Consider the following 15324-nt stretch of genomic DNA (forward strand, 5'->3'; position numbering starts at 1 on the left):
TTCTGGCAAGAATCCAAAAGGTGTGAGAATTGGAAAAGACTGTTTTCCCCACAAAATGACGTGGCTTCTCTGGAGCTCTTGATTTTATCTCTACCTTTTTAGAAGCACACAGAAAAACATGGAAATGTTTCTAAATTTAAAGTAAAAGTAGAAACACCACAGTAAAAATACAAATGACGTATAAGCATAAACATATACTTAAAATATTGAAAGTTCTCGTTATAGAGGAATACAATATCGCTGTATTATAATTATAACGCACAAGTGTTTAAGGATGCTTATTTTGTAACCACTCTAAAGCAGCTAAAAGTGGAGCTAATTCCAATCCATATATAATTTAAAAAACTGCATATCAGATTTATCTGATCAGAGTACTCCCCCCACCTCTGATCCTCCATCTTCCTGCTTTCATTCCTTCAGGAGGAGGTTGTTTAAAGGGTTCGGACTGCTGCAGTGACGCTGTGTGGCCTGAGGGTGGTGCTGTGCAGCATTTATGTCCTGATGATCCCAAAAATAAATATGCAAATCCTGCAAATGGTGATAAAAAAGCGACACCTTTAATTGGTAACACTGCCTAACAATTATCACCTAGATAGAAAATGCTATTAGCAAGTCAAATGAGTTGTCAGGTGGTTTCCAAAGGCAGATTTTTGGTTTAATAAGAAGAAGGATAATAAAAAAGAATCATATTCATAATTAAAAATACACTAACAATTATAGTGATCATTAAAATAAACATAATCTTTATTATAATGATAATAAAACAATATAAATAATGCTGAAAATAAAACAATAACATTAAGTATTATTTCTGAACTTGATAAAGAAACACAGCACTATTTTTATTTTAAAAATATACTTTTAATACAACAGCTGCATATAAATATTAAAATATACATTATACAGGTGTACAGTACACTCACACAAAACCAAAACAGAAAATATTAGGCTTCTATTTGTACGGCACTTCTTGTATTTTTGTTTTTTTGTATTTTCTTTTTAAAAGGTTACTTACTGACGAAGGAGTTGTACATAAAGATGTGTTAATGTGTTAACAGGTCTGAAGTATAACTGTAGTATTGTGGTTACGGAGAGACGGACAGAAAAGGGCTAAAGAGAAAGGTTTGCTGTACATTATATGACATGTTAAAGTGGAATGTTTGCTCGTCTCTCTCCTCACTGAAGAACCAGCAGGGATGTGATTATTCCCTCCTTATGCTCTCCACAGGAAGTCTGCGTTTAATACCAGAGTATCGTTTCATTCTTACCCAGACATGGGGGGTTTTACTCTGAAAAACCACTGACTCTGTTTTGGTTTAAATCAACGAGGTGTTGCCTCTCATGTTTCATCATTAAGTTTGAGATACTGAAGCATCTGCGATTCAAATCTCAGACTTTTTTCCACTCAGGAAATGCTAGCACCATGTAGCACACACTGCTACATTAATATGAACATGTATTGTGTGTCTGAAGAATAAATTATTCAATGAGATGCAACAATGAGCTTCAGAGGTGCTGGTGTTTGGGTTTTGTTGAATTCGGACAAAGCTACGCTAGCAGTTTTATGCTAAGCTAAGCTAATTTAGCATATCTGACTGTAGCTTCAGATGTAAAGACATTAATCGGCCCATTGCTCGGCCAATCACATGGTCTATAAAATATAATTAAATAGCGAAAATGTCCAGAGAAAAATCATTCTGTGTAATTGGATCTGAATAATATTCTGTTCACTGCAGAATAAAAGCATTTTTGACCCATTTCCCCCCAAAAGTGTATGTTTAAATGCTCATCAAGCTGTGCAGGAATGAGTCCTAAAACCCGGAAATTAGTTAGACTTTTACCACTTCCTGTTCCCTCTTGTCGAGAGTTTTTTGATCTGGTTTTTGGTTAGACGCCTTAAATAAGGTTGTATGGTTAACACAAGCTGAAGATGTTTTTATTTACAACATCACGGCGGTTGCTAACAAGTGTCTAAATGAGGCGACTAAACGTCACCATGCCCAACATTAGCCGCCTTTAGCTTAGTGGTGGTGACGTGAAGCCATGTGACCGTGCTGTAGTTCCTTTATAGCCCAACATTAGCTTTTTACTAAAGAAATCATTAATGTTTGTTTGCCAAAGAGCTTATTTTCAGCAATATTCTGAAATCCAATGGGAAAATCCAATAGTGTTTTTGTCGAAGGAGCCGTTAAAAGGCTAACTTCCAGGTCATCCTACAATAATACGTCATCACTGCACCACTCTATTAAAAAGCGAAACTTTTAAATACCATCTTGGTTTCAAAGATCGCCGGAGATTTTTTATATTTCCCAGAAACAGAAGCTTAAAACTGGACCTAAAGGTAGTGATGAGACATGAGAGGCACACACCGAAGCTTCAGTGATACAAAGCTCAACGAGCACCAGCAGTTCTAAACTGAACCCATCCAAATCCAGTTTTCCAGGTCAGCAACAAAGAGGACGCAAGGAGCTCTTCCTCCTCCTCCTCCTCCTCTTCCTCCTCTGCAGCTGTCAGAGTGCGACAGAGGAGGTGGAGATTAAGAGGTTTCAGATAAACTATTCGGAGACTAAGTGCCGTTCCCCAGGCCTCCTGTACGGCGAGGCCCGTCGCCTTTGAAACCGGAGAGGCTCGACAGTCTCGGACAATGTCGGGGGGCCGAGGCAGGGGGGTGGGCACCTGGAGGTCAGCAGCGTCCCACCAGTGTGGCTTACTGATGGGTCTATTCAGGTGGAGAGCAAGGGAGGACAGTGTCTCCCTGTCATCGTCACTACCACTCTACCTCTCCACGTCTTACAACTTAGTGTTTAACATGCTGTTTCAGACTCTGCATATCTTACCAGCACTGGTAATGGATCGGTCCAAAGTGGGACGATGTGTTCAGGCAAATTAAAAGGTGCAACTTACAACGAATTGTATTCATTTGTTGGTAATTTTTTATAAAATGGATGGAGAAAATGTCCATCGTAAGTCCTCAGCTTCCAATGGAAGGCTTTCTAAGTGCTTGTGTTGGTTTAGCACCCAAAGATATTCAATTCATAAAAGGATATAAAACGCAGCCAATTCAGATACAAAAGAGTGGGAAAGCTAGGAAATAATGTAAGTAATGAATATTAATCCAAATGTTATGTTGTTTTTTGGAGGGATTTGGCTGCATCACCTTCTGTCACGTCACCGTCAGGGATCAAATTGCTAATTGGATTTCATTCGGATAGTTTGCTTAGCATAGAATTCAGACTGGAAACAGCTAGCCTATAAAGCTAACTTGCATGCCTGCCTGTGTTGGGACTCCAATGGCTACTGGTCAAGAACAAGTCCTGCTGATAACCACTCAGAGAGCTAGGCTAGCCGTTTCCCTCCATTTCTAATCTTGATGCAAAGCTAAGCTAACTGAATCCTCTAAATACATTTCATTCAAATTAGATGACGCTTTTATCCAACTCACAATGAGTGCAATAAACCAGGAAGATACTACAACACATTAAAGGAAGCCTTTCAAAGATTTAAAGTCCTCTGAAATCCTTTTTTTTAAGTCAAATGTGCAATTTATGTTTTCCTTACATCTATATTTTCAATTCAGCCTCGTATAGCTCAGAGTCTACGAACGTTAATCTACAAATCACCCTCAAACCTGCACGAAAGACTCTTTTCTTAACATTAGACATAGATACCTCCACAGTGGTTGAATGGATTTTGCAACGTCTATCTCCTGCAGAGCTTGTGCAATTTCGAAAAGCAAAGATAGACCCCCAGAACAAAGGACCCTTGGAACAATACACAGCAGGGTTCAGTAGATATTGCATTGAATTGACTGACTTCAGCACTATAGCCACTTAGTACGTCCTTGAGATGATGAATAGTGATCCTAGACAGTGAATAACAGAAGATGGATCACAGCCAAATGATACCAGAATTGAGTTAATGGTTGAAAACACTTCTTTAGCAGCTTTACTTAAACACTAAACAGAAGTAGCTTAGCTAAATCTCCTCTGTCTGCCAGCAGCTGGGGTGCATCCAACTTTCATTCTGAGGACAGAAAAGCTTTCTCTTTCACTTCCTCAGAAAGGCCGAAAAGCTTCAGGAGTGTTTACGTCTCCGAAGAGGAAGTGACTGATAAGATGATCCAGTTTCTGCAGAGTCATCGTCATTAGGTCAGACTTGGCATCATTTTCGGTGTTTTTAAATCAATTCCTGGTTCAGCCTGTAATGAGCATAATGACCACGGAGACGTGACCGAACAGCAGACATCTTTGGGGTCGTTCCCCTTACTAAATCCGCCTCCTGTTTCCAGGTACACAAACAGAAACTGTTCTGGGAAAGCGAGTCAGGAATGTGAGCGGAAAGACGTGGCTTTGCCAAAAACTGGCAGCACACCCATTAAAGCTTTACAGTTAAAGGGATCTTCCAGGGTACAAAAGCGTGTATTCAAAGAGGAATAATGCTACAGAAGGAACCAAAGCCCTTACACCAGCTCACTAGTTGCATTAAATCCAGCGTCTTGTCTTTTTTTCCCCTTGTATCTGTTGCAGAAACTCAACTGTTTTTGGCATATAGATGCATGCACACAGCAGATGGTGTTTAGTGTTACATAACACCACTCTGGAGGAGGGAAAACATCAGGACGAACTTATGCATTCAAAGTGGGATCGCTCCTAAACCCGGAGACCCCAGCCTCCACTGAAGTGACAGATGGGAACATTTGAGTCTTCACTGATATGTACATTTGTTTTCTGCCGTTTCCTCTCTTTGTTTGTTTGTTTGTTAGTTGTTGCAGCGAGCGCAAGAGCCTCAGCTTCCCGAGCCTCGAGAGAAAGAGGAAGGAGGTAGAAACCTTCTTAGCAGCAGAAAGAGAGCAGAGTTTTCTCAAACTTGTAAATGATCGGAAGTAAACTTGACCACGATTATGTGGTGAAGGGATGGAACGGATTCTATTGAAGTGGGGTTGTATGAAGTACTGGATTCAGTGTATTACCAGTTTGGCTTACGAGCAAGAACGTAAATCAACGTTTTGTGAACGAGGGCAGCAGCAAAACATATTAGACACCTCAGAACAAATGAGTTAAAGGGTCGTCTATTTTTGGATCATTTTCGCTGCCTGATTTTGCCACAAAACAGCCATTTCACCCCAGGAACCGAAGCAGTTTTATATCCATGTACTCTCTTTTCAATGCCACCAGATGGACTTGCTCTGTCGTTTTATGTTTTGTTTTATTTATTATTTAACAGGATTGAACTTCGGCACAGACTTTTGTTTTCAATGAGCCAAAACCTGTCTGTGTATAAATTAAAAAGATAGACAGTCCACTGCAGAAGAACAAGGCCTGTAATTTAATCAGTAAATATAAGTCTTTTGATGTGGCTGAAATAAGTTTTTGCTGTTGCCTCTGTCCTCAGCACATACCTCATATAACCCCACATCAAACAACCCTAACGTCCTCTCGATCAGAGCCTCGTGCTGCTGCTATCTGTCTCTGGCATCAGGGCAGCGGACCGCTACCGTGAAACTCCTCCAGCCGAACAACCCTCTGTTTACATTACTCTACTCATGAGCCACATTTCCAAGAAAAGACCTGCAGAAACAATCTGCCTCCAACTGTTGTGTCCACAGCTTTTCAGCAAGACCTCGATGAGGTGAAGGGTTTAAAGTTTCTCTGCTGACTGAGGGACAGGAAGTGGAGTTTCCATAGGAGGACCAGCACGTTGTGGAGCTTTGGACCGAAGCCTAGATTGGAGCTTGTCAAGGTTAGAAACAAAACAGGAAAAGCCGTTCCTTGACATTTAGTTCAAGAGTTGATGTTCACAGAAACCCGTGCCAGCTCCATGTATAGGATTTAATCTGCAAGGGAAATATTTTGGTTGACTTTTATTTGGCTAAATACGGGGCCTGCTTTTTATTTTTTCCTTTCTCTCAGAGTCAAGTGAGGCCAGGCTGGGAGCAGTAGTCATGGGTTACTCTTTACCTTGTAATAGGGTTTAAGATCAGGCATAATAACACAGGTCCCTGCGGCTCTAAGCTCCAGGCACTTCAGAAAGGCGTCATTATGCAAACTACCTATTACAACAGGACGTGCTCGCAGGCCAAACCCCAGTCAGCTGTTCCTGCCTGATGCCTGACGCTCAGTTTGCATTGCTTCTTATTTTTAACATCGTACAGTAGCACCGAAACAAACCGAGACGTCACGAAGCCTCTCAATCAATATCTGTCTTGAGACAAAAAGGTGCCGACTAAAGAGTCCTTTTCCTCTTCGGGAGGACCTGAAGCACTCTTTTTGAAAAGGTGCTTAGTTGCTCTTACCACAGTGCAATTCAAAGGGTCCTTTACTTTGTGTTTAACGTCCAACAACATTTAGAGACCGTGGACAGGTTGGTCTACAGCTTCAGCAAAGACCACAGAAGAAAGGCAGAGTTCAAAAGACTGACACCCACTGTGTGGGCCGAATAACAAGAAAATAATTATAGTAAAAAAACAAATTATTTGCTTTCTAGATCTACAAGTGTTTCTCTCTATTCGTCATTGCAATTCAGGAAGGTGCGCTACATAATCAGGTCAGGGGTTGAGGGGAGGGCTTGGGGGAGGCATTGAGGACACTTCCCTTTAGCGGGTTACAAACATAAAGCCAGTGATTAATAAAAGAGCTGCAGACAAAATAATAAAGTGTCAGTCATTTCCTGTCTGTGACACCGCTGCTCTCAGGTCCGTAGTAGTGCATTTAAGGAGAAGGGATTTTAAAAGTCCAGCAATGTCATCCTTTAGAGCAGTGTTTTCCACCTTTGAGCCGTGGTACATGTTTCACGTTCATAAAAAAAACAAACACATACATGTATAAGGATCATTTCATGACACGTCCCTCAATATGGCTAAGAGTTCAGCTCCTGAGCAGCTTTGAGAGTCGCTCTCTCTCTCATTAAAAGTGACCAGTTTCTCAGTTTGTTAACATTAAATAGTCCCTGCTCTTGTTTTAAAGCTACAGGTGTTTCGTGAGAGGCACTGAAAATACTGATCCAAATGTTATGTTGTTCTTTTGGATTTGGCACGTCACCGCCACTGATCAAATGTCAGAATTGCTAATTGGATATCATTCGGATAGTTAGCTTAGCACAGAACTAAGACTGGAAACAGCTAGCCTCTAAAGTTAACTTACACCTCTGCCTGTGTGGAGACTCAATGAACCAATGGCTACTGGTCAAGAAAAAAACGGTGAGCTTGAGTAGTTGGATTTTGTAGCAATCAGACAGCGCAAGGCTAGCTGTTTCCCTCCATTTCTTTAATGCTAAGCTAAGCTAAACCTGCTGTAGCTGCACGTTTGCTGAACAGACATGAGGGAGGTGTCTTTGTCTTGGTGGATGTCGCCCAGTTTGGATTAAATGGCGACCTCTTGTCTCTGTCAGATATCCATACAAGCATTGACTTTAATTAGATGTATTATGTTAATAGATTCCACACAACTGTAACAGGTTAGTTGAAAGCAATAGTTGAAATAAAACACAATGGGTTGAACTGAATAGTATTGCTTTCGTATACTATGTGATATTTGTTGACAAAGTGCATTTAATCAGAGTCAACTTTTTTTCAGTGAACTCGGGACCATGAAACGGTTGGAGCAGCAACTAAATGGTACTCTTTTGGACCCATTAAGTGAAATTGGACAATTTTCCACAGCTAACCTGACGATCTGTCACGGCACACGGGTTGAAAACGACTGCTTTAGAGGACGCTTGCGGGCAAACAGGATACTCACGTAGCAGGACAGAAGGAAGTGTTAATGGCAGCAGTTTGGTGTCAGAGTGCTTCAGCAGTATCTTTGGTCAGTTTGGATTAAGGTGCATTTTTCTCTTTAACTTTCATTATGATGGGGTGAAGGTTGGGGGAGGGGGTTAAGTTTCGGGATTAAAGCTGCAGGGACTTTTTTTTCCCCCCACAACAAACAGCCGGTTGTTTCCATCACCAGCTGCTCTGGCTTCAGGACTTCTTACCGACGTTTCTCTGATGCAATCCCAATGGTATGAAGTGCTTCTGTGGGACCAAGCACACACCCGCTTCTTTGTCTTGCAGGCTCACGCTCCTCCCACTTCCTTATTTTGTGCACTTCCTCTTATCCTTAGATGCACCCCCCGCGCCCTCGCCTCACTACCGGCCCCCCCTGCCGAATAAAAACTAAGACCATCTACGAAAACAGTGCAATGTCTATTCATAGGCACACTGGGAAACAAATACAGCACACAGGGGGGGGGACGACGCTTGTACTGGATGTATATACATGTCCACACACACACACACACACACACACACACACACACACACACACACACACAGACACACAGACACACACACACACACACACACACACACACACACACATACACACAGACACACACACAGAATACAGAGACGTCAGCAGCAGCAGCAGGTCTGGCCTGATGTTGGAAACCATGCTGTTGTTCCCCCTCCTCTTCCTCCCTGTACAGCCGGAGAGGAAGAGGGGCAGCTCCTCAGGTCAGACTGCTTGGTTGGTTGGTTGGTGCAAGGCGTGGAAAGATGGAGGAGGAAGGTGGAGAGACGGGATGTTTAGGTGAGTTTAGCCTTCCACCTCATCCCCCCCCCGCGGAGACTCTTTGCGCTGGATCTGGCCGCCCGCACTGGCCGCCAAAATCCTTTGCACAAAGTCTTTGGTCCGCCCAGCGACTAAAGGACCTGCAGAAGTGAAAATATATTACATAAAATAAGTGTTATAGAAGGAAAAGGACAAGATAAACATGGGGCTAACAACAGTTCTAGTTTTAATAAATAGTTAAGAGCTCAGACGTCATTAGGGCTGTCAAAATTGCTCAAAAATGACGTTCGAATATTCCTCTAAAAAAAACACATATATTCGAAATACTCGAATATATGTGTTTGCGCATTACGTCAATGACGCGCATTACGTCAATAACAGGACAAACTAATACAGCGAGACATAACTACTTGTATAAGTAGTTTATTTAAGTTTAAACATATTTGACAACATATTACCTACACAAAAATAAGTAAATCAACTAATGGCCAAGACCGCAGACCTCACTCTCGCTTGCTCACTCGCACGCACTCTTTCTCTTGAAGTATATCTTGTAGCGATGTTTGTGAAGATGATGAAGAAGTCTCCGGAGACACCAGCTTGTATATAATAAGGTTTATTACAACAGCATAGTATCATACACCAACACGGGCGATGCGGGGTTCCCAGAGCCAATTGTGGAAGTCCCCCCGAACAGTCTTTGTGCAATTTATAGGAGAAATGTGTGTGTGTGACAAAATGCGATGTTCTATAAGAATGTGTACCCAAGTAAGGTGATCTATACGTTCGTACACCATGTCTTGCACGTACCCATATAAGGTGATCTATACGTTCGTACACCATGTCTTGCACGTACCCAAATAAGGTGAGATATACGTTGGTCTTTTTCTTACTCATCCCTGGAGGCCTTCTGACATAGTCCAGTGGTTTGTTATACAACCTCCTGTTGTACCACATCACTCTCTATGACCTCAGAGAGTAACTAACTGTATATGAACAGATTTAATACACCACTCTCTCTCGCCCGCAGTACGGCACCTCGGTTCCAGTTCTTGACATAGCTCCCTGAAGCCTGTCCCATCAACGACACTGATCGGTCTCATGTCCTTACATACGGACACAATTCATTTCTGCGTGCAGGCCTCTTGTCATGCTGCAGACAAAGAGCTTGTATCGAGACGTGGCTGTTTAGCTGGAGTTCCACATATTATGCCATGCTCATTGGGGTGCACATTATCAAGATGTGACCTCATGTTGCTAGTGGTCGAATGATAAGCTAACTGTAGCTTACATACTACTTTATCTCGAGGCTCCACAATTTTACCATCTACCGACCAAAATCCGAAGTATTTCCAGACAGGGCTTTTTAGATTTCTTGGGGTTAAAATCACGTTCTCTGCTGCGGTCGAGTTTGGCTCTGCACTTTCTGCCATCTTCCACAAGTCAACTTTCAGCAGTGACTCTGTCCATGACCCCTCAGGCAGCGTGCCCACTCGCAAAGCAGACAGCCACGGGTGTGTTTTTCCACATTCCACCTTCAAATGTCTGTTTTTAAAAACTATTCGATATATCTTCGAATTTAGCATATTCGTTGACAGCCCAGGTCATAAACAAATTGTAGTGGTTTAAAATCTGCTTTCCTTGTTCCATTGTGTCCCATTTTTTATGTTTTATGAGGGCCATTGTATTAAAAAGTTACAGATTGAGGAATGTGGGAATATTCTCAGACAATTCTTTGAATTACGGAGATTTTACAGCGTCAAATTTACTAAAAACAGTATTGGAAAGTTGTGTTTTTTAAAAGAAATCAGGACCCTGAAGTTTGTCAGAATTTGGCCATCAGTTCCTTTCTCTTTACCGTCTACATCAGAGAGTAACAGGTTTGTTTTTCCTGTAAATCTATAATCTTATCGTTGGAAATTCAGAGTATTTTAAGGGAATATGAGCCCCCGTCCCGGCTCTGTATGTATTTATTTATTAGCCTATGGCCTCAACATGTGAAGTGATTCTTTGATTACCATGTTAGTTAAAAAGTGCAACTATAAAGAAGCAAGGCTCATTTAAAGGTATATATTAAGGTTTAGCTTGAACTGATTTAAGCTTGGTTTTTCAATGTTAAATATAATGAAAATGAAACATACTGCCTGGTGTTGGGGAGCATTGTACAGGATGCTAACGTAGCATAGCATGAAGCTCAGAACCCATTGACAAAACTTCAATAATTTGGATGATTAATCACATAACAGTTTCTTTTAGTTCTTTTTTTTATTTCTCACCGCTGGACTCTCGCAGGATGTCTTCCAGCCGCTGGGTCATACCTCGCTCATCATCCTCCTCTTCCTCGCTGCTCTCCACCCGCAGCCGGATCACCTCTTTAATCCGCAGCAGGGCTCCCAACAGGCTCTCTGTGCACAGAAGATACGAAACACATCAATTATTTTCACCTCCAAACTTTAAATCGGATGCTCATTGAATACAAGTTGGATTTAGTTTGGCGCCAACTTTTACGTCTGATCCGTCTAATACCTTCCTCTGGTGTTGTTCTTTCATATAACTAATTCTATAGAAGTAAAACAATTGGTTTTTAAGTCATATTCATCCCAAGATTCAAAGGCTTTAATGTCATGTGCATAATACAGTGTAGTTTGATGATACATACTGATATACACCTGAACATCAGCAGGAGAGGACTCTTTGAAGTAGAGACACTACATACTGACACCTGAACATCAGCAGGAGAGGACTCTTTAAAGTAGAGACACTACATACTGATATACACCTGAACATCAGCAGGAGAGGACTCTTTAAAGTAGAGACACTACATACTGATATACACCTGAACATCAGCAGGAGAGGACTCTTTAAAGTAGAGACACTACATACTGATATACACCTGAACATCAGCAGGAGAGGACTCTTTAAAGTAGAGACACTACATACTGATATACACCTGAACATCAGCAGGAGAGGACTCTTTAAAGTAGAGACACTACATACTGATATACACCTGAACATCAGCAGGAGAGGACTCTTTAAAGTAGAGACGCTACATACTGATATACACCTGAACATCAGCAGGAGAGGACTCTTTAAAGTAGAGACACTACATACTGATATACACCTGAACATCAGCAGGAGAGGACTCTTTAAAGTAGAGACACTACATACTGATATACACCTGAACATCAGCAGGAGAGGACTCTTTAAAGTAGAGACGCTACATACTGATACACACCTGAACATCAGCAGGAGAGGACTCTTTAAAGTAGAGACACTACATACTGATACACACCTGAACATCAGCAGGAGAGGACTCTTTAAAGTAGAGACACTACATACTGATATACACCTGAACATCAGCAGGAGAGGACTCTTTAAAGTAGAGACACTACATACTGATATACACCTGAACATCAGCAGGAGAGGACTCTTTATATATGAATGTTCACTTCTTTATTTTATATGTTATTCATCTTCAGTGCTGCCGTTCCTCTCTCTCCTCCTGACTGATTCTAAAGTTTGGATAAAGTGTGACTCATATATTTTCTAGAGCAGCATTAACCCCACCAGCTCTCCCAGTCCCGGACATCTTTAGGTGTCAAAGGGTTTTGTGAGGACTCATCGTCCGTTCTGTGGGTTTGGCCTCCTCCTCTGTGAGGTCATGTGACCTGATGGCGCCATGACACCCCCCCCCCCTCCTGTCAGCGTTGCACAGATCTGATTCCTCTTTTGTCCAACGCTCCGGAGAGTGTGTGTGTGTGTGTGTGTGAAGGAACACAGCGGGTCAGACCAAATCTTTACACACAAACATACACCGCGGTGACGAATACATCAGTAATTGGCCGAGAATTCCTCGACTTCATTTCTGTGGGGGTTGGTTTAGCACACACAAAAAACAACATAAAAATCAGTGAATAAATAAACTATCATAGATATTCAAAGGTTAAAACATCCATCAGCAGGTTATCAATTAATTAAAATAGTCACTCAAGCTTCCGTTAATCGCTGGTTCTCCACAGTTAACAACAATCACTACTCTGTCCCTCCCTCTCTCTTCTCTTACAAGCAAACCTGAGACACTGACAGCGGGTCACTGTGTTGAAGGCAGCGTTGGAACTCAACACGACCGTAATAATATTTATAATAAGCCTTATAAATTTGCACCTTTCATACAAGGATTGCAGCCCACAGAGCTTCACAGCAGTTTCATAAAAGCGAGGCAGACAATAAAAAGTATTGATAGATAAGAACTAAAATCAAGAGCTGAATTTAAATGTAATTCAATGACTGAATTGGTGACTTGACTACAACACTGGCTGTGATGAACACAATAATCATAATCCAATTATTAAAGATATATGATTTTGAAATGGGCCATTACGCATAACGGGTACTTTTACTTTTTGAACTACAAGTTGATTTTGATGACAATATTTGTGTACTTGACAGAGGTAAGGACAGGTGGCTGTGCAGCTGTGTTTCCACTTTAAAAAGTTACCTAAATTAACTGTTTCCATCTAGAAATGACATTTTCTGCCTTTTCTTTTAACCTTCCTGTTGTCCTCAAGAGCATCTGACCCGCTCTGAAATGTTTTTATGTCGGGATAAAGGTTTCATTTATGTCAGACGCAGAACATCACCATGTTTGATTTATACTACGCCCTTTCGTTGGTCTTTTGGGATCAATTTGTAAAATCTCTAAAGTGTTGTTAAAATAAAGTGAAGCATAGATAAAGATGATTATTTACACCCTACACTTTATAACAGGGAGGACAACACAAGGTAAGACGTGCCAGTTCACCTCTTGAGCAAGGCACTAATAAACCCAAACTGCTCCCTGGCGCCGGACAAACTGGCAGCACGTTTACTCTGAATTCTCTCCGTGAAACTGAACAAAATGCATGTGTTTGTATGTCTATCTAGGCGTATATATTCAGACCAAGAGCTGGTGATTGTTGAAACACTTACAGAGTGTGTGTTATTGTGTGTAAGGGGAATCTGAGTGTCTTTAACCATGTTCCACTGCTACGGCAGCACAATCACACATGCCCTGACGATGTTATTAAGCCGACAGTGGAACGTTTGAACTTATCACACACACACACACACACACACACACACACACACACACACACACACACACACACACACACACACACACACACACACACACACACACACACACACACACACACACACACACACACACACACACACACACACACACACACACACACACACACACACACACACACACACACACACACACAGCCACACACACACAAGTCAGGAGGCTCTGGCCCGACACCAAAGCGCTCCTTCTTTGAAGTCGAGTCGCTGCTGAGTATGTAGAGCGCGTTTTGTATCGATGCAAATCACAGCGATGCAGAGAGAGGGAGAGAGAGTGAGAGAGAGGGAGCCAGTGTATGAGAGAGAGAGAGTTAAAGAAAAGGAGAAGAAAGGGAGTCAGCGGAGGGATAAAGGAAGTGAGGAGACGTGTGAAGTTCAGCACTGTGTGTGTTTTGGCTTCCAGCCAGCGGCACCGAGTTTTTCTGCGGGAGCCACGAGTAAAGCCGCCGCTATGAAACACCGGGAATGACTGGAATGTTAAAAAACAAGGAAAAAAAAAAAAGAGGACAAAGGAAGTTGGACGCTGGTTTGGGGTTGAAGGAGGAGGAGGAGGAGGAGGAGGAGGCACTGACACTTACAGCAGAGTAAAGTGTTGATTATCTTGTTAACATCGTCTCTGCAGAAACATGATTCACCAAACAGGCTGTCTTGAAAATGTCCTTTAAAGATGTTTTTAGTAAGTAATTATAGCTTCATTTGATTCTAATTATAAACACAGATTGGAAGAAGCTGTAAGATGTTCTGCGTTGTTAGTGGATCATAGTGGGTACAAGTCTTTGTCGAATATGTTTAAATACTCTACACAAAGGACTTTTTCTCCAATTAAAAACAGACAAATTCAGAAAGTAAGAAAAAGAGTAGGTGTTGAGAGCAATGCTTCTTAACTATTGGAATATTATATTAAAGACTTGCTGTGTTGCATGGAATAAAGAGCGCCTCTGCCAACGATTTGTATTAATATTTCATTGTAAAACTGAGCAACTCTAACTTAATCTAAATACAATATTCTGAATCCTCCCCAAATGTTCATGGTTAGTAATCTGCAGCACTGACCGTACTCCTGGTTGAGCCCCCACAGTTTGATCTTGTTGGCTTCGTGCTGAGCCTTCTTCTTCAGCCTGCAGGCCCTGAAACAGAGACCACAAGAGGACCGTCATTCATGCAGCAAGAGACTACAGCTTCAATCAATCCAATGTTATTTATATAGCCGGGCACATGACACCCTCTGTCCCAAAGAAAGCCTACAATTCACGGGGAAAAATGTTAAAAGCCTCGGGAAAAGCCACAGAGAAAGATCCCTCTCCCAGGATGTATAGAGGGGCAATAAATATCACATCTCTAGATTAATAACGATATTAAAATGATGAAATGATGATGGGAAAGTACAAAAAAAAGGATGGATCCAAGAGAAACAATCTTCAAGGTGCTGCCAAACATTTTTCTAAAAGCACTTCCTGTATTCCCGTCCCTCACGTGGTTACTCTGGGAGCAGCTGCAGGATTTACTTCCCTCTCCTCCACCACCATTTGACACTCTGCAGGGACAGCTTGGTTTCAGAGTATTGGGTGTTGAAAAGAGGCAGCGGAGAAGGAATCAATCAATGCATATTAAATATTCATGCCTCTCACGAGGGACTGTTCTCTGC

At 41.8% G+C, this 15324-nt stretch overlaps 1 protein-coding gene across 5 annotated transcripts in view; it reads right to left on the bottom strand.

Annotated features, from left to right (window-relative positions):
- Nucleotides 1-839: 839 nt before the first annotated feature.
- LOC134864570 (CREB3 regulatory factor-like) overlaps nt 840-15324 on the bottom strand; it is a 42297-nt gene continuing 27812 nt past the window's right edge. For all 5 annotated transcript variants that reach the window (XM_063883654.1, XM_063883655.1, XM_063883657.1 and 2 more), the window contains 3 exons: nt 14733-14806; nt 10826-10954; nt 840-8689 (listed from right to left, as the gene is read on the bottom strand). In XM_063883654.1, coding sequence (XP_063739724.1) covers nt 8574-8689; nt 10826-10954; nt 14733-14806 — 319 coding nt within the window. In that variant the 3' untranslated portion in view covers nt 840-8573. The remainder of the gene's footprint in view (nt 8690-10825; nt 10955-14732; nt 14807-15324) is intronic.

This window comes from Eleginops maclovinus, chromosome 5 (assembly GCF_036324505.1).
Source record: "Eleginops maclovinus isolate JMC-PN-2008 ecotype Puerto Natales chromosome 5, JC_Emac_rtc_rv5, whole genome shotgun sequence".
Lineage (NCBI taxonomy): Eukaryota > Metazoa > Chordata > Actinopteri > Perciformes > Eleginopidae > Eleginops > Eleginops maclovinus.